Genomic DNA, 22,661 nt, shown 5'->3' with positions numbered 1-22,661 from the left:
TAATATTTTATAAAACTAAATGCGACTTGAAGTAATGCTATATTACATGCACATCCACCTTTACACCTTTATTACACTGTAAAGTGTTTGTGTCTATAATTGAATACATTACACTACACTGCAATGTGTTTTCACTATCATAGGCCTATACTCATATCAAATCTTGTGTTACAAACACAACTTATTAACAGATAACACAAAAATACCCAAAGTTTGATGATTTTGTCATTCATGACGGTTTTTCAAACAGCAACTGAAAACAGTAGGCCTACAATGTGTTAAATTCCCCCAAAACAACAATGATAAAACATTACTTCAATAATTCTGTCTTCTATATTCTTAAATACTTAGGTATTCTGTAATTTTTTTCAATAACTCTCATTCTTCTTTAGATAAAGAAGTCATTTACTTTATGTTTTACCAGTAGTAAAAAGCGTTTTTGAGTTTTCTTGTCATGTTTATTATGTTTATTAGAGATACAGGATATTATTTTTCGTTATTCTCAAGTTTTGCTGAGAAAAAAAAAGTAGTCAACAGGTGTAATACTCAGGGGTGGGGGTGGTGGCAGGGATTCAGCAGAATTCGGGGGAAGGCACAGACTTTACAATGCTTATAACATTACAAATACCAAAAAATGACTATTATTGATGTACATTGCACATGAACCTAAGTAGCACATGGACCTGTTCTACCTTTTCAACAAGTCTTCTAGAACCACTGTTCCAGACTACATCATGCCCATGAACAGGAGCAACACAAACACCACTGCTGGCGCTAACTTACAGTCATGCTTAATTAAGCACGTACACATTCAGTTTGCATTACCTAGTTGTTACTGCGTAACTACATTGAAATGTCCAAAATATTACTTTGTAAATAATTTCTGCAAATTTTTGAAAACAATTAGTAATCATAAGCACTTTTAAAAACAATTTCTTTCATGTGTTGCTGTTGTTTTTGTTATTTTTTTATAATTTTTATTTAATTTTTTTATATTTCATATTTGTTAAGGGGGGAGGAAGATTGTCTTCAATATTTAGGGCTTAGTTCTCAGGAACCAGTTATAGTGCATGCCTGCCTGTTGTTATCATCATACAAGTTATTTTTACTTGTTTAAAATTATTGCATTTCTTTGACTGAACTGAAATGCACGCTTAAGAAATATTTTGAATGGGTCATTAGCTGGTAAGCTACGTGTTGTTTCCAGATAATGTGAAAAAATAACAAGTTAAATTAGTCTATTTTTATAGCTTTACAAAAAAAAGTACAAATGAAATACATGGGGCAGGCTTCTGGCTTCTTTTAATTATCTCAGTACATCATAGTCCTACAAACATTTCCCAACTGGTTCTGTGACTGCCTATCTCACAATTTACATGCAATTAAAAAGCAGAGACACTACCAGCAAAATAATTAATGGAAAAAAATGGATGAATTATGCAGAAAACGTATGCGGTGCATGGTAAGACTATTTTTTAAATACCAGTATCTTAGAGAATTGCAGGGAACGGCTACATGTAGTTAAAAAAATATACATTCGATGATCCATTTAGGTTGGGCCAGCAAGCAAATTGGAGGTAAAACAAAATTGTACCAGTAAATTTTGCTTCATCATTAATAAGGATACTTGAGTTCTTATTTTTCTCAATGCATCACTGAAGATATTTTAAACGTTTAAAAGAAATGGTTTTTATATATATCTTGGTGATTTTTCCCCATTTTCTTAGAGAAATGAGAGAATAACAAGTTAAAATACAGACATCTGATGATTTGTTCAGGTAGGACCAGCAACAAACTTACGGTACACAATTACTTTTTTTTTCATCATCATTAATAAGGACACACAGTCAAACTGTATTCACAGTCAAACTTATATGTTTAATAATTTTAAATATCTTTATCAAATGGGCATGGCATTTGTAGTCGCAGCAATTTCTCTGCCTGGTGGAGATCACAGTACAGGAATCAATACTCAGAGCTCTACACAAATTACCTGATACAATAAAAAGAATTGTTCATGCTACTCACTCATTGTGTTTCAGATTACCACCATGGACTGAAGTCATTTGAAAAGTGCTTCTGTTCTCCGTTCACAATGCTCAACTATCGCTTCAGCATTCAGCGGCCACGTCGCGCAAAAAATTGACTAATAATAAAATAAAAAGAAACCCCCATAACAGAAAGAAGAAAAAAATCCCCACGTTTCTATCACCACCCGGACCTGCTTGATCAGGAGTGCGGCAAAACGAACGTAAATCTTGCATTAGAATATTGACTGGAAATGACATATGGTTGGTTTCACATGGTACGTCATGTCTTAAGGTTGAGACATTTAATTTGCACGGTCAATACTAAATCTCTCTTGGATAAAAGCATGGTGAAAAGACTCTACAGAACAGATGTTTCCCTCCCCATGTATATAACTAGCTCATCTGCATATTATGCTAACCGAGTTGTGGTACTTGTAACAGTACGGATGATGATACAGAGACTTGTGGCTACAAATGGAGGGTGGGGCTCTTTGGCCGCGTTAATCATTATTCTTACCGTGAGTCTCTCGCAGTTCGTGAAATAATCTACCCCAAAAGACCAATTAAGAAAGCATCATTATATCATGCATGGACGGGTTTTAGTGTTTAAAACATCTCGTGTTGCAGACACAACCTGTATGTAAACTCTATCTATATGAGTTGTGGTGGTTCTGGAAAGAGCTGGTGGGTTGACAATGCCATATTGCGACCAGTTTGCTCTGATCATCTTCATGACCATCTTTGAATTCTCCTGAAGACGATCAGAGCATAGTGATTGTAACATCAAGTTGTTAAACCGCAGTTCTTTTTTTTCCTTTTTTTAGAACCAACACAACTCAAAGGTAGTGATGTACTTGGTGTCTCCGCAAACCTCACTATAGTTAGTATTTCCACCATGGAAAGTTTCAAGTCCTACCTATTATAATACCGATTTCAGCCCTCCAAGAACAACTGACATACTGACACCAGAGTATCTCAACAATCATTAACAAACAACACAACAATCCATTTATCATCACTTAAAATTCCACAATCTCAATTCTATCCGGTCATTCTTTTCCCTCCATCAATACCTCCAGAAACATGAATGTAATAATTAACAAATTGCTAATTTTAAAAAGCACAGTTTGTTACCTCTTCATGAATTTTTTTCTTCATCCCAGAGACACTGAAGTTTCAGCTCCTTGGCTGAACACAAATGGAATGTTTTGTAGCAAGGTGCGATCACAACTCCTCTACTTAGTGTCTACGATACAATTTAAAGTAAGCAAGTACCTGCCTTCACCCTCCATCAACAACTGCTTCTCGCAACAGCCACCAAAGTACAATTAAATCAAAAACCCAAATAAGTCAGCAGCCACCTGATTGAATTACCTTTTTTTTTAATGGCCAAATCAAAGCCTCCTCCACCAGTGTGTGTCAGAGTTTGTGTGCACAGGACATCACCTTAAGATCAAATACCTCCTAATGGCCAATAAAAATTCCAAGGGATCTCTGACTGGGATGCGGGAGTCTGAAGAATTGTCTTTTAATTCAGTGAGTTAGTCTTGAGGTGATGTTACTGTGGGGAGGCTGGAATGTCACACCTGTCTTGTTATCTGGGTGTCGAGCTGCAAGTAAGTCTTCGATAAGACTGAGGGTTATAAATGAGGATAGTGCAGTTCGAGGTCCGTGTGAACAATCAGAAATACCCGTCATCTTGAGCCTCGCGAAAGAGGAAGTTGTATTAGTTTTAATCTGTGATTTACTTAAAGCATCAATTTGTAAAGTAGGATGAACTGTATTTTGTAAGAGAGACAAAACCTTTCTAACAAATTTGATTTGTGTGTGTGTGTGCTGAATATTTCTTTGTTTCAAGCGGTAAAAGGTACTTGACATGCTTGCATTTTGTGACAATTTATTTGTTATTGAGAATTAAATGGAATCAAGGCAGGAAGACAAATGACTCAAGACAGTACAGTAACTAAGACTGCTCTTAAAAATGTTGGGTTATAAAGTGTCCTAAATATATACATTTTCAAACAAATGCTGCTCTAAAAAAAGGTTAAGTGGCCTAAACATACATTTTCTTTTCTTCCGAATGATATTGTGAAATGATATTTGACCACTGATGCTGACTGCTGAGATATTGACTTGAAAGGTCAAACGAAATTTGCATAATTTTCACCATGATTTCTATTTGGTCATTTGACTGCATCAACACATTTGGTTATACTGGAAACTATGCTTGCAGCTTATTTTGATTGCCTTAAATACATTAAAGGCAAATTATAAGGCTGAAGAAAGGCAAATTATAAGGCTGAAGAAATGTAAATTATAAGGCTGAAGAAAGGCAAATTATAAGGCTGAAGAAAAGGGAGCTTATTTATGTTGCCTAAAATACATTAAAGGCAAATTATAAGGCTGAAGGAAAAGGAGTATGTGCCTACAGCATTTATAACCTTTCCCAGCTTACTTTTATCATATAAAATAGTAATAAAAAAAAATCTTTTTCTTGAACTGCACAAAATTTTCTCTGAAAAAGCTGTTGTTAGTGAAGCACCACGTGCTCTTTCCATATATATAAACACTATTGACGTTTCTACTTTTAATACCCATTGTTTACAATGTGTACAGTTATAATGAGAATGTGTGGCGTTTTGAAGGAAACATCAAGTTCATTTAATGACTTACAACTCCCTACTGCAAAGGAGCCGAATATAACAACAGATGCATCTCAGAGCAACACCCCAAGAAACACAATCAAACTATACACAAACTGATCAATAAAACATACATATACTCCAGTCCTGCAGTAACCTATTGGCTGGAAATAATGCATATCAGTGTGATTATAAGTGTGACCTTCAAGACAGTTTCTGCATTTTTAACAAATTACCAAATAACAACAGAAAATGAGACTGCAATAACTTGTTTACCGATGAGAGCAATATTGTACACACACACACACCCACATAAAATTGCATAAATTACCCTCAAAACTGACCAGTGGATTTTAATCTTAAGTTGGTGTGGGGAAAGTCATTTTATAGGTCTGGAGAATATTAGAGAAATATTATGTGGTTTAATTATTTCATATCGAAAGATGAAATGCCAGTGGATTTTAATCTTAAGTTGGTGTGGGGAAAGTCATTTTATAGGTCTGGAGAATATTAGAGAAATATTATGTGGTTTAATTATTTCATATCGAAAGATGAAATGCCATTAAAAAAAACACTTTGTAAAGCCCAAATTGTTTTTTTTTTCTTCTTGTTTTTTTTTTTTTTTTTTTTTTTTGGGGGGGGGGAACCACAAGACTAAGGGCTTGTAGCTCAACTCTTTTGCTGGACCAGAGAATTTGTTACCAGACTGGAATCAAAATGAGAAGACATTATCTGCACAGTTTCACATTTGAGCTGTTTTAAGAACAAGCACAAAGAGAAGATTTATCTCATTTTTGTGTGGGTTATACAAGCATACAGAATCGTATTTATCAATTTACATTAAAAATGTAGTGTTGATTTCGAGACCTGCTCTGACCGCAATATTGTAGCTTAAAATAATTTGTCACAGTTTTCAAAAGGAGTGCTAAAAGAGTGCTAAAGTCGAAATGGAACACTCTGCAGGAATTATTAAACCTTCATTGTCCAGTAAATCGACCAATGTTGGGAACGATCAAGGTGATGTACACCGGTGTGCATCACCTTTCATGTTACCCGGCCCGTCGAGCCATGTAACATGCGTATTAGTTGCACGGCACGTGATTGGTTCTCGACCAATCAAACTTCACAATTTGTACAGAGGTATAACAATTAAAATTGAACTCATGTGATTCTTTGAGAGTTAAACCTTTATGCAAATTTTATAACAAAAGCTATCGAAAAAATTGAATTAATTGACACAATAATAGTCAAACATACCACGTTAATAGTCTCTATGTTAAACACAAATTTCAAAAGCACGATGACCTCCAAATCATTAGCGTATGATTTTACATTAGTTAAGGGCAGTAGGCATGTCACATGTAGACCTTGCTCTATAGCTGACATGACAGTCTCTTTATGCAAACGGAATGAAACGATTATTGAAATGAATGCTCACAGAACAAATTATGAAAGAAAGTAAAAGAGCAAGGATAATTATGATTAAGCAGTAATTTAAGATGGATTCAATCCTGCTTTAGAAGGCACTGGACACTATTGGTAATTTACTCAAAATAGTTGTTAGCACAAAAAAACTTACATGGTAACAAGCAATGGAGAGCTGTTGATAGAATAAAACATTGTGAGAAACGGCTCCCTTTGAAGTAACGCAGAATTCGAGAATCTTCAACTAAAACATTTGAACTTATTTGAAAGTATTTTTTTCTTCCATTATTATCTCACAACATCTAACCAATTGAGTTCAAATTTTCACAGGTTTGTTATTTTGTGTATATGTTGAGATATACCAAGAGAGAAGACTGGTCTTTGACAATTACCAAGAGTGTCCAGTTTCTTTAAAATCCTATTTTAAGAGAAGGAAGTGACAACATTAAAAAGTGTTTAATTTTTTATTTTTTAAAATATGTGATATCGGGGCCAAATAGTCTAGTAAAACTGTTCATGACTATCCACACTGCCTAGGGTGTTTATAAATGAACAAAAATTTGACAATTAGCCTCCCCCATTATACAACCTCACACGTTGGCAAGGAGTTGTCAAATTATTCAGTTGTTGTTGAAGGTGGTACTAATCCCAAGGGTTCTCCAATTACAGAACATTAACTGAGTATTCTCTGAGTTATGAGGAGGAGGTGGGTTTTTTCAAAAGAAAAATATTAGAACAGAAGAGACAGTTTAAAGGCACTGGACACTATTGGCAATTTCTCATAATTTATTGTTAGCAAAAAAAACTTCTAGGTAATGAGCAACGGAGAGCTGCTGATGGTATAAAACATTGTGAGGAATGCCTCCCTCTGAATTAAGTAACGAAGTTTTGAGAAAGAGGTAATTATACTCAAAAAATAATAAAAGACTTCAAGTATGAAGCCTTTTATTAGGCATCTCAACAATTTATGCAACAAGGGTGTTTTTTTCTCGTTATTTTCTTGCAACTTTGATGACAAATTGAGCCCAAATTTTAAAAGATCTTTATTTGATGCATATGTTGGGATACACATACTGGTCTACAAAAGCTGCACGGTCATTATTGTCTTCATCAGACCATGGCGGTTAGACCAGACTATCTTGTCTTGAAGGATTGATGACTGTGGATCTTGATAGATCCAATAATGAACAAATTAGGAAGTCTATGAAAGTGTAAGTAAAGCTCTGAATGACAGCTCCATATGACAATGATGACATAATTTACAGTATCGGTTCCCGGAGTAGAAATACTAAGATTGATAGAGACTTATCTTTATCAGGTGTCAAGCTTAAAGAACAAACATCTTAGCCTTGGCCTGAGGGTCCAGAAACTATCAACTCATGTACACAAATTTCGTAGAGCTGCTTAATAAGCACAAAATCAACTAAGCACAGCAAATATTTGCTAAGCAGAAAGTTAACCAGCCATAAACCATATTTGTTTCTTCTTACTAATTAAAAAAATTATTAAAAATTATATTCAAGTTCACCCCAAACAAGGCGAAAAGCCGCTCTACGGTAAGGGGCCACAAGAAGACAACATTTATGATGAAAATAACTCAGGGGAGCTGACTGTAGACATTGATATTCCTCTTAAAACAGCCTAGATTTAAGGATGAAGAAAAACATACACAAGGCAAGGAGTTCCAAAGAGAGATACAGTACGTGGAATAAAGCTGTTGGAATGGCTCTTTGTTTAACAAGGACCCACCTTAACGAGTTCAAGGACTATAAAGAATCAAAACTAATGGGTTACTTATCACAACCACCATTCTTAAAAGACATCCAACAACAACAAAAGAAATTCAATTGGTGATAACGAGACTGCCACACGATAGGGAGAACCCCTCAGTAGGTTGTGTTTGTTTTTCCTCAATGTTGTACAGTTAATGTGAAAAGGAAACAGCAAATTTCTTTAGATACAAATTAGAGAAGAAAAACTGCAGTTACAGTATTTCTTGTATGTTCTTGTGTTTTTCATGTATATTTTATTTTGTTTTATTTCATTTTGTTTAAATCAATTGGAATAACAACACCAATATAAGTAGGTTGTTTAAATTCGACATCAAAATCAATTGAATGTATGTCTAAAGGTCTACTACTTTAACATCGCAGGTACAGCACATGAGTTTAATGCCAAAGCTGCATTCTTGAATTCTGCTCTCAAATAGTAGAGACCAAAACCAAACCCCCAAAACAAAACAGTGAAAATATCTGAAAGCTGGATACAAAATTTGTTGCCATGAATAAAACAAAGTATAGTTCAAGTAATAGTAAAAAGATGTCTAGAGGTGATTGGCTATGTCAAATGACAATGATGATGAAAAGAAGTCTGAAACAACCCACTTTAGTTTCCATTTTTAGTCTTAATAGAAAAACGCCACAATGGATGTGTGGTTTCTTAGGCCAACACAAGAATTAGGCTACCGAATGTCTATTGTTTAATCATAGGGCCTATACACACTGCTCTTTCGGTTTCATATCTTGCTATCAATTAATAAAATGATTAAGTACACTTCCCGTTTATTCGTCTTAGAAACCACTCCACTGCATTGCCAGGTGGTATATAGTAGCTGAGAATATTTTTAATTGAGCAAGTATTGATATTTTAATGGATTTAATTATCTAAGATATTATAAGTGACAGCTTGATTATACGACCAGAAGCTTTCGACGTACACATTATATAGATCCAGTGTACACTTTACATGGTTTCCAAATAAAAAAACTTTGCGCAGCAGACTCAAGAAAATTCTTTACTGCAGTGTCTTGCATTTTGCGGTTGGAGGATTGAAGGCGTATTAATTTAGCATTGAAAGCATTCAATTGAACGTGACCTTCTCTCTGTGTTAAATTCCGTTTTAGTTACAGATTATCTTTTTTTAATAAGAGAACTGTCATTATCTTACGAGGAGGCCTTGGTCCAGACAGTGTCATAATATCTCATTAAAATGGTTCTTTGCAAGCTCCATTTCTCAATCTCTTTAGGACTGTCAACAGATCTAATTAAAAAAAGAAAAAGGGGCAATTGAAAACCAAAATGTCTGTGTCGCCAAACAATTGCTTTCAAGTATAAAGCATCTGCTGTGCGTATTTTTTCCAAATCCATGAAAGGAGTTTCGGTGAAATGGCCAGAGCCCCGTAAGAGATAAGTTGAAATAAGACAACTAATCACCCGAAATGTAAATTCCGACAGCACCAAGGCGGAAACAAATTAACACCAGTGAATCAACAGAGACTACTACTGAGTCTGATAAATGTCTCGTTATAACAAGATGAACAGCTCAAGTGTATTGAATACCATATTGCCGGGGCCCTCAGCACTGAAGGATCTATTCAGGCAGGGGGAAGGAGAGAACAGATCGTGACGGCCGTCCGCTTTAGGTTTTCATAAACGCTGAGCAAACAAAGAATAAGAATCAAATAACCATTCCTTGCTACAGAACAGGAACCGATGAGAGGAAGGACAACAATTTAAGTACGAGATAGAGAACAATCCCACCAGGCTAACGTATTAAGATATTGATACTTTGACCTGCACTTAGCTGATAAAGCAAGGATAAAGGATACGCATGCAGTACCAAAGGGCGGGTGTGAACACAAAACAAAAGACTGTACCAGAAGATCAAAACTTGGATAATAATTCAGGAACCAATTCATTCTTGAAAATTGCACAAGAATTAACTCCTGACATTGTCAACTGTCACTCACATTCGGTTCAATAAACTTCCAAAAAAGTGATGCTGAATTTTGTTATTTTGAAGTACTTCAGTACAGTTACGTTCAGAAGCAAAAGAGAACCTTTTCGAGTGTGGGTGCCACGATCCGAAAGGGGAAGTGTGAATAAAATCTTTGGTCTGAAACCATGGCGAAGCAATGAGGATCAATAAATTAACCACTAAATCAAAACTAAGAGAAAGACAAATTCCTTGTGTTTTTTTTAAAACCTTTGAGCTATGAATGCTAATTAAAAGAACACATGTCACTACTTACTGCAGTACTGAACCTAATTGAAAAATGTTGAGGTACATTATTTATTTTGACAGATGACATTAACTGCAAGCTCACACCAAACCATGCTAAGCCACTTTTTTAAGTGGCTTCAAGAATTTTTTTGTAAAGATGAACTCAGAGAAGCTAACGGTAGGAATTGATTTTCCAGTCTATAGATTATAGGCCGATAGGAAACATGCATCAGGCAAGGAGTTCTAAAGAGATGCAAGTACAATGAATAAAGCTGTTGGAATATATCTCTCCCATTACACTAGTTAAGATAAAACCTTGCTAATGGCGATCAAAATTATTAATTATTTACAACAAACCAGCACAAGTACAAATGATATGAAGCATGACAGACTAAATAAATATCTTTTAAGCTTGAACTAGGAACATTTAAGTCTCTGCATGTCCTTTTCATTTTTGTTTGCATTAAATGGGGAATCAGGTTGGGGCAGTGGTTTCTTTGGATCCTGGTTCCAATCCCACCAAAGGCCTTGCATGTAGATTGGGTTTTCAGTCCCTACCTGGTTGCATGTGTTTCCCTCCCAAATCTAAAACTGAAAATTTCTTCTTACTTTCTATTTATCCTGTTACCGGCGCTAGTTATGCTGTTGGAGCCTTACTCTCAGTACATCATCTTGACCTGCCGGCCAATATTAAATGTTCACATTAATGTCTGTGGCTTTCACATAAATGTCAACCTTTAAAAAAAATAAAGCTGGTGCAAGCATTTGTAAGCTGAACGCATCCCAAGATGAGGAAATATATAGCCAAGAATGGCCCAAGGACAACATAAAGTGCAGGTACATTTGTAGTATTCTGTACATTCACAGCGACACTCTGCAGTGCACTTTGCTATTTTCACCTTACTTCCACAATGGTCTTGTCATAAATTTTTATTTTTGTAGATGAAACTTACTTTTATTGTTGAATGCAAGGCAGATGTTTTTGTTTAAACAGCAGAAACAAATATGTCTTTTGAGGGATTCATATACTTATTATCACATGGGGTAAAACAAAATGGCTTCTTCAAATATAACTCCAGCTCCAGTTTCAATCGAACTGGAACAAAAGAGTTGTACAAACACAGCAACACTATGATAACTATGATACAAATGTATATGCTGCTTGTCCAGTACTATTTAAATTTCTTTAAGCAACGTCAACAGTTCTAGTCAAGACAGTTATTCATTTATTAATTGTTGGCTTTACGCTGACAGTCACGGTAAGTTAAACACAAACACCTTGCTGCGCCACATGTGTGTACATTGTATCTCTTAAGCATTATGGGAAAATGATGACCTGTGGCAAATTAGCAAACAAGTGGTTTTGCAAGAAACATCATCAGAAAAAAAAACAAGGAACGATTGTAAGGCAATTTCTTTTTTGCAAACAGCTGCAATGGCGTTATTTCAATATGCAACATCTGGAAGGCACCGTTCGATGTTTGTCTGTAGGCCTCAGGGTTTATCAAAGCACCTCTGCAGATGCTGCATACTGCGCTGCCATCACCAACCCAGCCGTCTTTGGAACACACGAGATTCATGTGGGTTGAGTGTCATATTGATATTAAAATTAAGATGCATAATATTTGTATCATTTAAAAACACTCTCCATGCTTCAGTGCTCCTTGATTGAATAGTAAATCATATTTTCTTTTTTTAATTATCACAGTCATTCAGTGATGATGGTTATACAGCATCAGGGAGGGAACACGACTATTGTTTGGAAAACAAATTCATTCAAGAAATATCATATTTTATGTATGCGGTAAAGCTTTGGCGTATAAAGTGAGCATTTTGATGAGAAAACAGCAAGGAATGTTTTGTTTAAAATGCTTCGTCGGTGCTGTTAGGGATGGGTGTGGCTCCTAAAACAAAACATGATGTCATCTAAGTGTTCCTATGCTCTATTGTGTATTTTTCCGATAAAAACTTTGCAATCAAGGAAAAAATGTGCCCAGCATTACCGGCACAAATACCAATTTTATTTTATTAGCCTGCCAGGGAAAACTGTGTTGTTCTTCAAATAAGTGAACATCAAATAAACAGTTAAAAAAAGTTGTTAATTATGGTAGTTAAAGTTACAACAGCCTCAAAATTTGCATTTCAGAATACATCAAGAGTACCATAAAAAAAGCTCAGCAAAAAAAGTACACATTATTTTCAAAGACAGTGCAATTTTGATGCCATAAAATGCAAAACTTTCAAACAAAAAGGCATCTGTAGAGTGTCAGTAAGTGAGTAAATATCATGCTATCGGGAGTCAGTGAAGGGAATACGAAAACCCCAACAAAACACCCAGGATAATTACCAGAAAATTAAAAGGAATGATATTTATAAAGCAATGAAAACAAAACAACTCCCTAAAGTTTTAAAGAAAATACATTTCTGCACTGATAACACTCACCCGGAAAAATAAGGAAAGATGAGCCTAAACACTTGACACAAATTGTTGAACCCCAAAACAAAGGGAAATGAATGGAGTTTAAAAGGATGTGGTTCAAAAAACAGCAAGGTGTTAAGCTGACAAGTTCACGGCCCAATTTCATCAAGCTTACTCTAGAGGCAGAATGTATGTCACAAATTCAACTACATTTTTTGTGTGCTCGCTCACTACTAAATGTAACCCAGACTTTCTTGAGGTTTAACCAGAGTTGAAAACCAATATGTTTTCACTCAAGGACAATTATCTGAACAAATGTCTTGTAAACATCACACACACTGTTACCGCATTCTAGAAGACCGAATCTAAAGAAAATGCTCAACTGACTCCATACATTAACACTTCAATCTCCCTAAGAATAATAAACAAATAAAAATAATAAACAATTTACAATAAACAATGTAAATAAAAACAAATGATACAAATAGATAAATAAAATTTCAAAAACAACAAAGTCCTCTTCCTATGTTCAAAGAAAATTTGAAGCTAAACTATTGACATGCTTCATTTATGTCCACTCTTGTACATTCATAAACAAATATCAAATTTATCAGAGTTTTTTTTAAATTTGGATGTATTATCGGTTGGAGCATAAGTATAAAAGATTGAAAAATGATCATGATGAACATCACAGAACATTTCAATAAGTTCTCTCATGTCTGCCATACCATGTTAATAAAACAACACATAAACAACACTGATTTTTATAAATGGGTGTATCGTATGAGAGAAAAAGTAAGAAATACAGAAGACAGTGGTTGAAACAAATTCCTATCAAATTACAAACAGGGAGTTTAGTTTGGAATGAAAGTACAGAATTGGTGATGTTGACAAAACAGGGTGTGGGTGGGTTTTTTCTTTATTCTCTAAAAATAACACACTTGTAGTGCCTCTGACAACCTCATTTTGTTACTGATCAGAAACAATATCACAGTAAAATGAAACTGATATAGTCTTTCTATAACTGGAAAAAAAAATATGATTTTGGCAAAATAATAATAATTTAAAATGTCATTGAAACGAAAGAAAAGAAATACACTACAAGGAATAACTAGAAAATTAGACTGATAAGTTTTTCAGAGATGCCATAACCACTTTCATTCAACAGCTTGCTCCCAATCCCCACAGATTTTATCCACTAACTAGGCCTAAATCATTAAAAACAAAATCCCATGCAGCCATTTTCAACTCAACACAAGACTTCCTCACCTGCAGATCAATATGAAATTGCTCTTGGCCAGAAATTGATTTCAGATTTTAAGACAAGAAAAGAGCCTGACCGTGGGAGGCAGACCACAATTGTGCTCTTTACACCGTGTGCTGTGAATTGGAAGAGAGTGAGAGACAACAGAAAGGGGAAAAAAAAAGAAAAGAAAGCAAGGACCGCCTCCAGCTCTAATGACAATATAATATCCACCGCTCCCTAAACACTCCAATATTGCTGTAATTTCATCGTCAGTCACTCACTAACTGGCCATGTCTTAAATAATAACATGTCCTTCCCAACCTTACAGCGCAAGGTAGGTACTTGAGACGCGCTTTAATGAAATAATAGCACCTTATTACTTTGGCACTGGGAGCCAAGTAAGAAAACGCAATATCCACACAGTAAGAATATTGATCAACCTGTATGCAAATGGCTTGCTATTTCGCACAGTCTGGTTCGCCTGGACAAGAGATACAGATTTATATTGATTGTTGGGAACTGCTATAACAAGAGCCTTGTCATGCAGCAGTTATTGCATTGTCCCCGTTCCCCCTTAAGACCCGAGGGAATTTTGTTTTCAAACGCATCAGAAAATCCATCGGGTGTGAATGCGGGTTATTGCCAAATGACCATGTCTTGAAATGATTTTTTGGTCACTTTGAATGAACCAAAGAATGAACGGGGTTTACCAAATAATGTCCATGAACGTGCTCCTTGAACGAGTAAGGGGTTTAGAGCTACTGTACACCAATGAAATGGATCATAACTGCACATTCTTACGTTGTTGTTATAAATATTAGTAAACTACGTTCAGAATATTTATAACATTCCTGTATTAAATTGGACTGAAATGGACAGTCTAAAGAGCACTGTAATTGTAAAGTAATAGCATTCAAAAATTAGCGTTTAAATTGAACAATTTAGTTGAAGTAATATAATTGGATATACCAGGTTTTAATAATCAAAAGTAACATCATAACTGTTAATTGGTTTCTAAACACTAACTTCATGATTGCTACAATTTACATGGTGCTTTAAGGACTGCCCTTTTAATAGGCAAGGGAGGGGTACAAGTAGAGTGCATTACATGTAATGAATTTTTAAGCCAGAAGTATATTATGGATAAATCTTTTAGAAACCTAAGCTTAAACTCTGATTTCATTGATACCTAAATATTCTTGAAAGTTATTTTCCTATTCAGTAGGCTGCTTTAAAAAAGAACTTTGACTTGTGCTTTGACTTTTTTGGTCATCGATTTAGTAATTTTCAACAAATATTTGTGAGAGCAGGATTTAAATAATAAGTTAAATGCATGTTGTTATTAACCTAGTAAACCTTTGTTTCACTTCATTAAAATGAACAAACAAACGGATTGGCTAATCCTCCAACTACATGAATTACCAGAAAAGAATAATGACAAAATCTGAACTTGTTTAACTGACCTCGTTTTAGAATCCAGCACAACTTAATTGGGTGAAAGTTTGTTGATAAACTTAATGCCTGGCTAAATGAAGTATTCTGCATTTTAACAAACCTGTACCTTTTCAAGGCTTGGTTAACAAGTGACTTGACCCGCAAATTTAATTTTGCAAAACATTTTACCATAGAAAATCTTCAGATGAGTGAGCGTATGTACTTGGTTGATAATTAACAGCTAGCTCAAGAAGGAAAAAAAAATAACAGGTACAAAGTAGTACACATCCTTAGTTGGTAGAAATCATTTCCTTTTCTTGTATAGCAGCAATGAAGTGAATAGTATCAGCAAAGCCGCATGACCCCAACAATGCACTTTCCTTCAATGGCGGCATCTAATCACTACACACTGTCTTGTAGTGCATTAAGAACAACAATTAAGAACTTGAATTCATAGTGCGTCACTCGTAGCAGGTTGGAAGGTCGGGTCCCTGCACTTTTTTTATATATGCCTTGCCTGGGAGTCAAGGCGCAAGGCGAAAAATAAAATGAGACATGTGTTACTATTGTGAAGATTTTAGCGATCGTTAATCTTTAAATTTCATTGCATTTTATGTGTAGTGTATAAATAATAGATCCTTGGCACAATTTCCAAAGTGGTAAGATTGTGAATTTATGAGCCTTGCTGTTGTTCTATGAGTCACAATCTCAAGTTCACATGAAAAGGTTCAGTGCAGCACATCCTCAAATACAGTAAGCTTGTTTAAATCTACATTTTGTGCAATTCATAAATTGTCAGTTATCATTTAACACATTTAACAAATAAGAATCATTTTAAAATATAATACTAAATTGTTATGTAACAAATTACTTTGAAGGGAAGGTATTTGTTTCGTAATCACTCTTGAGAACAAAATACAAACTGTTGGTTAGAAGCATACAACAGATTTGATAGTAAACACATTTTGAAAAACTTTTCACAATTATGGTGTAAAGCGTTGTTTAGGCCTATGCCCTAAATTCATGTCTGGGTATTCTTATTGGATTATTCTTTCTGTGTGGACATATTCGCTCTGGTTTTTCGGCGATATCTCAAAAAGGCAACCAATGAAATCTTCAATCAGTTTTTGTGTGTGTATAAATGTACATCTATTAAAGGCAGTGGACACTATTGGTAATTACTCAAAATATTTATTAGCATAAAACCTTTCTTGGTGACGAGTAATGGGGAGAGGTTGATGGTATAAAACATTGTGAGAAACGGCTCCCTCTGAAGTGCTATAGTTTTCGAGAAAGAAGTAATTTTCCACAAATTTGATTTCGAGACCTCAAGTTTAGAACTTGAGGTCTCGAAATCAACCATCTAAGCGCACAGAACTTCGTGTGAAAAGGGTGTTTTTTCTTTCATTATTATCTCGCAAGTTCGATGACCGATTGAGCTCAAATTTTCACAGGTTTGTTATTTTATGCATATGTTGAGATACACCAACTCTGAAGGCTAGTCTTTGACAATTACCAATAGTGTCCACTGGCTTTAAAACAATTGGGTGGTTAAAAAAAAACAATGGTATACTTTGCTTTTTTACAGGGGTTACTGAAATCAGCAGTGACTTGATGACAATAAACTCATGGGGGATGTTACAAATCTTTGATGGTCAAAGCCTTCAAGTCAATGTCAGAGTATAGATTACATGTTATGTACAGCAAGGTCAGCAGGGTAGCTGATACATTGTATTACACCATGTAAGATTGTTTTGTTGAGCTTTATAATCATACAAACTACAAACGTTTACTGGAATTCGTTGTGTACAGGATTCATTGTATGTCCTTGTTAAACAGAAGCTGGATACAAAAAACATAATCCTCAAAACTGCAGGGTTAAAGTATGAACATGTGCTAAACAGTGGCCATCTAGGTCAAGTTCATGGATACCTAAAAACATGTTTGTTGAGAGAGTCAAGAAACATTTTGTATGAAAAACATTTTAACAAATTGGAACACAATTTTCTCAAAGAACAATGTTCTGAAAGAACAATGTTCTGAAAGAACCAGGTCAAGAATCACATAACTTCCACCAAATTGATACTATGGAGGTGCAGACCATTCCTTTGCCCTTCCGGCCCACCCCGCCCCCAACACAATATTATCAGTTTTACAAAATGAAATGATCTTTTCTCCACCACAGACCACAACTAAATTGAAAACAAATTACAAATTAAACTGTAATTGAGAAGTTGGTAAATCATATAATTTCATTTATATTCATACCCTAAGGCTGAAAAGCCATCTGCACTTTTCATATCTGTTCAGTGCCATATGATTGCTCATTTGAATTTTAGGGCAGGGCCTCCAAAATTGTTGGTGTCTGGAATGTCAATCAAACCATGTGTAGTACTCCAGAACAACTGTTGCAATACGCCAATGTACTTTTGTAAGATGTACAGCACACTGATCTGCCATGTAATAAATAACTATCTAAAAGCATCCAGGGTTGTGTGAACTTTTAAAAAAGTTCAAAAACCAAAATGCAACAATGAATTTGCCAGATGCGTCTAGCACAGAACATTTTAATACGTGTAGAAAATCCGTTTCTGGTTGTCAACCATCAATCCCTGCTCAAATAATGCAAATTATCTTCAGGCAAACTAAAAGCCTGGATTCTGATTGGTCGATACATAGCAACTAGAATCTGATCTAAACCTATATAATATTGCACGGCATGTATCAAACCCTGTTCTAACTGTGCATACTGCCAGCTACTACTGTAGACCTCAAGTTTCCTTGAAGATAAACTTTGCTATCACACATTTATGCGCTCGTGGGACGTAAAAGTGCGACTATGTCCGCAATCTACTCAAGCTTGTGTGATTGCTAATATTATCAGTGGAATAATGTATTCTAAGAACTTTGCCAGCTAGATTTTAAAAAAAAATAAATAAATTGTTTGTAATAATCGCAAATTAAAATAAATGATGTATTTCTAGTGAAACTGATCTTCCTGGAAGTCTGTTTGGCTGTAGAGTGAAAGTAGAAAGTTCATCTTGCACCTGGGTTTCTATATTAGTTGACGCTCAACATTACTACCAATGTACTTGATGGAAGGGTTGGGGGGGTCACAACAACCAAAGAAGGAACACAACGATGAACTTTACAAATACAAATATGCGCTCTTGTCTCCCTTTACTTCATTGAAATTTTAAGCTCAACAGGTGTCTTCAAATTTCCTCATCGACCGAGGGGGTGGTGCAGGGGGGGAGATGATGGTATTTTCATTAAGAAAGATGAATCCATCCACGTTTAGCAAGGTGACAGCAAGAACCAACAGCATTCACAACACCACATAAATTTTAGTCCAAAAGACGCCTTTAGGCAATCTTGGAAGATTCACTTTTTAAACAGTGTACTTTTATTAGTTTCTGAACAATGGGTTCACTTCAGACAAAACACTTTTGCATGATGCTTGCCACCATTACCATTTTTATAAAAAGTAGACTTTCAGGAAAAAAATTTGTTATTATTATTATTATTATTATTATTTTTTTTGGGGGGGGATGGGCGATCATCAACTACATGTACTGTCTACATAACCCATAGAGAGCAAAATAACATTTTATTGACCCCTTGCACGCATGTCACATGCAGTGACTTTGTCATGCTGAACTTTTTAAGAGTCAACAGCTAGCATAAAGGCCACACCACCTTAAATGTGCACAACACTATAACCATGGTGGTATAACACACAAGAATATTGTCTCCCAAAACGGTTCGATCAAGATTACTGGGATGATGACATCAGGGTGAATTAGGTCAATAAGAGCACAACAGCTCTAGATTGATTGTAGTGTACCACAATATATAACGAAAACGATAACGCTCACGACGCAAAGAGAACGCATTGTATTGGTTGAATTGCTCCACGCAGAATACGCACACGCTCATTCAACCAATAGAATGCGTTCTCTTTGCGTAGTTATCGTTATTGTTATCGTTATCGCTGCAGTGGGACCAGGCCTTAAGTCTTTATCAAACTTATTTCTTCACGCTTTTATTCCCACTTCTGCCTACTGACCCCCTTTGGTGCGTGTCACACATGGCAGCTGTGACACACGGTCATCACTTAGGTGGTGTAGAGATGTAAATGCCATGGTGCAAAAAATGCGAACTACACTGTATAGCCTAACAAGCAGGGACTATGGCCCTTTCCGAAACCACGGCTTCGACTTTGGATTCGGCTTCAGGCTTCGTCCTCTCATCTGGAGCCCTGAGGCCTCAGCACGTACGCAAAGCATGCGCTATTGTCAAAACAACCGCGGGGCCAAGCTACTCTGAGCAAAATCCGGAGTCGAAGCCGTGGATTTGAAAAGGTACTTTGACTCCCAAACGGCACAACTAAGATTATTGTAATTAACGAATACTGGTACATTGAAGCGTGAACTGCTCGCATAAAGCAGCTCAAGTAGTTGGGATTCCCCGCATGAACAGAAGAAGAACAACGCCTCACTAGTTGAAGCCAATATTTGTTCTTGATTAGAAATTTTTGACATTATTTGTTTCTTTATTTGTTTGTGGTAGAATGCGATCATAAGCCATACAAGCCCCGGCTCTGGTTAATCGTGCTTCACTGGAGTAAGTGGAGAAGAAGGCCAGTAGTCCTTGAATTTCATCTTTGAGAGGGCAGGGTTCTTTTCATTTTGCAAAGGGTACTTCCATTGGAAGTCTAGGGGAAACAGAACTTTACAAAGTGCACATTACAATCCATACATGATGGCCTCAAACCTTTTTGTTTTGTAATGTAAAATAAGTGTTTAAACATTCATGTTTCTGTGCATGGTTTGAGATAAACAGTTAGTGCAGAGTTTATAAAAACTTAATCTTTAATGTAGTAATGAGTTTTTCTGTTTGTTACTAAATATATGTCAAAAAATGCATACGGATACGCAGTTCATTAGAAAAGTCAAAGAGACACAGTAGTAGTACTAGTAGTACACAACACAATATTGTTATTTTAAGGCAACTATTTTGTTACTAAATATTATGATCTATCTGCACGCCCACAGGCAGGGAACTTCACAGAAAACTTACAAAGTAGTAGATTTCCAACATACGATCATAAACATCGATGATGCATGATGACATCCACTATTACTAATTACTATTACTATATCAATGGCAATGCAAACAAAATTAGTGTGTGGGCTGCGCTGATGACGACATGCATGACAGGCGGCTGTGTGAACTTGTCTACATCACACATGATAAAAAATTGATATGACGACACGTCGTCGTCGTGTACTGTGTAGGCTCATCAGCGATGCTGTTTTCAAGAATATTTCCACCCTTTAGCCCTAGATTTTCGAAACAAACCCACTTGCCTTAGGTATATCAAAAGACTTAGAAAGATAAAAATCTGTTGAAACTGTCTTCTTACCCATGAATGCCAATGTCTTCCTTCAACACACAGAGGCGCGATGCACCACTGCTCAATCACACACCACGGCTATCTAGTTGGACTGTTAATTTTGCTGGCAGACGACAAATTTACTCATAACCTTCAGGCTCTTTCAAAATGGTATATATAAATGTTTTTAAAGTGTAATTTTAATTATTTTGTTGAGTTAAAACATTGTAATTAAATACTTTAATACCATAGAAAGTTATTTTAATTACGCTTGTTTTAAAAATGTGTTATTATTTATTTTTAATTATAACATTATATTTAACAGTTATTTGCACATTGCCTCACTTTGACAAAATTTGGTGACCCCGGCAAGTTCCGTGAGCTCAGAATGTTGGCTTCAATCAAAACTTTTGGCAGGTTTCCACGGATTCTGCCTAATTTTCGACATGTATCCTCATCTCGGGTGGGTATTTGAGGTCTCGAATATGAAATGCAGGTTTCTATATTGACGGAATGGCATATTTCTTTTAAATATCACTTGTTTAAAAAAAATGTTCCACGGCACAGGGCACAGTAATAAATGTCAGTAGTGTATTAAATGTGTATAATGTGTAGGGCCAGGGGTAGGCGTTTCTTGTAACTCACTTCACTTCACTTGACCATGTTATGATGTTAATGTCCAGCCAAAACTCATGGAGGCCCTGACTCATTAAGTATCACTGATATCAGTTGTTCTTGGGGTTCCCCACTTGACCATTAATGATAATGTTTGGCATGTTTGGGCATGTTTGTTGACCTGAGTGAGTGCTGAGAGCTGAGTATGTTAATCTCTCTCAAAAAACCATGCTTTTGGGGTGGAAAACTTTCTGTTTCCCGCCACCCTCCCCTGGCCACCACTTTATATTGATACATTTTTCTTAACTCTCTTTTTTACAAAAACGAATATCTCATTTAAGGGAATAATTAGATACTATATTATTTCATATCGAATGAAAAAGTGGTGGCGCCATACGGAAACTTTTCCGAACTATTTTACTTTATAACAAATGAAAGAGTGGTGGAAGCAGGGATACGGAAAGTTTCCCAACTTTTTATACATTTATCAGGCATTCCTAGAACTATGGCATATGCAGAGAGGTTCGTTCCGCTATCGTAATACATCGTCTCCATGCTCAGGGAGGGTTGTTCTCCTCGTTTGTTAAAAAAGCGTTGCCTGGATCTACTCCTTGAAAACTCTACGAGTTTCGTTCTGCAATCCTCTCCGCGAACTTAGAGACAATAGCGGAACGAACCTCATAGCTCTATATAGTAGCCTGTTTCAGATGGGACAGACGTTAATCGTTAGACTAACCAAGTATGAGGTTCGTGGAGACGATGGTGAACAAACCTCATCATAGTTTAAGCCCTTGACCCTGGCCAAAATTAGTAATACTCTTTTTATGAAATGATTCTGTATTTCAATGAATATTAAAAACCTCTTTTTCTTATTTGTATATAAAAAGAGGAAGTTTACCTCATCAAAAATGGTCCGATTCGAGTTGAGGTCTATTTGTAGTCTACTGAAGCCGGTGTGTCTCTTTAAACGGTATTGATGGCTCCACAGTGGACAGCTCAGTGGTTTTCTGAGGATGCACATCCCAGTCTCTCAGTGTCCTTGGCCAGAAGCTCCGCTCGTATTTTTTTGACGAGTTGAGCCGCATGAAGTGATATATATTTATATATATTATATATTTATTGACCAAACCAACAGCGGACGAGCCGCCAATTACAGGAAAGGATACCAAAAAAACAATAAGAAATATTCATATAGCCTATATAAAATCAATCTGATATGTACAAAGTTAACAATTAAAATAGAATCATCTTAGGAAAGAAAATTAAAGCATACATTGAAGATTAAGTAAAATAAAATAGGGAACAGAAACAGACCACCATGAACCACTGTGAAAATATATTTAAAATAAATTATAAACAGAATAAACGATAAAAAAGACAAGGGGAAAAAAAAAAAAAATGGATGTAAACAATACCAAATAAAATAAAACAAAACACTGTAAATACATGT

The 22,661-nt window shown here is 35.7% G+C and overlaps 1 protein-coding gene across 1 annotated transcript in view; it reads left to right on the top strand.

Annotated features, from left to right (window-relative positions):
- Positions 1–20,957: 20,957 nt before the first annotated feature.
- LOC117298327 (dihydrolipoyllysine-residue succinyltransferase component of 2-oxoglutarate dehydrogenase complex, mitochondrial-like) overlaps positions 20,958–22,661 on the top strand; it is a 34,466-nt gene continuing 32,762 nt past the window's right edge. The window contains exon 1 of the mRNA XM_033781514.1: positions 20,958–21,059. Within this exon, the coding sequence (XP_033637405.1) occupies positions 20,985–21,059 (75 nt within the window). The 5' untranslated portion in view covers positions 20,958–20,984. The remainder of the gene's footprint in view (positions 21,060–22,661) is intronic.

The sequence above is a fragment of the Asterias rubens genome, chromosome 1 (genome assembly GCF_902459465.1).
Source record: "Asterias rubens chromosome 1, eAstRub1.3, whole genome shotgun sequence".
In the NCBI taxonomy this organism is placed as follows: domain Eukaryota; kingdom Metazoa; phylum Echinodermata; class Asteroidea; order Forcipulatida; family Asteriidae; genus Asterias; species Asterias rubens.
This window is presented reverse-complemented; position numbering and strand designations above follow the sequence as displayed.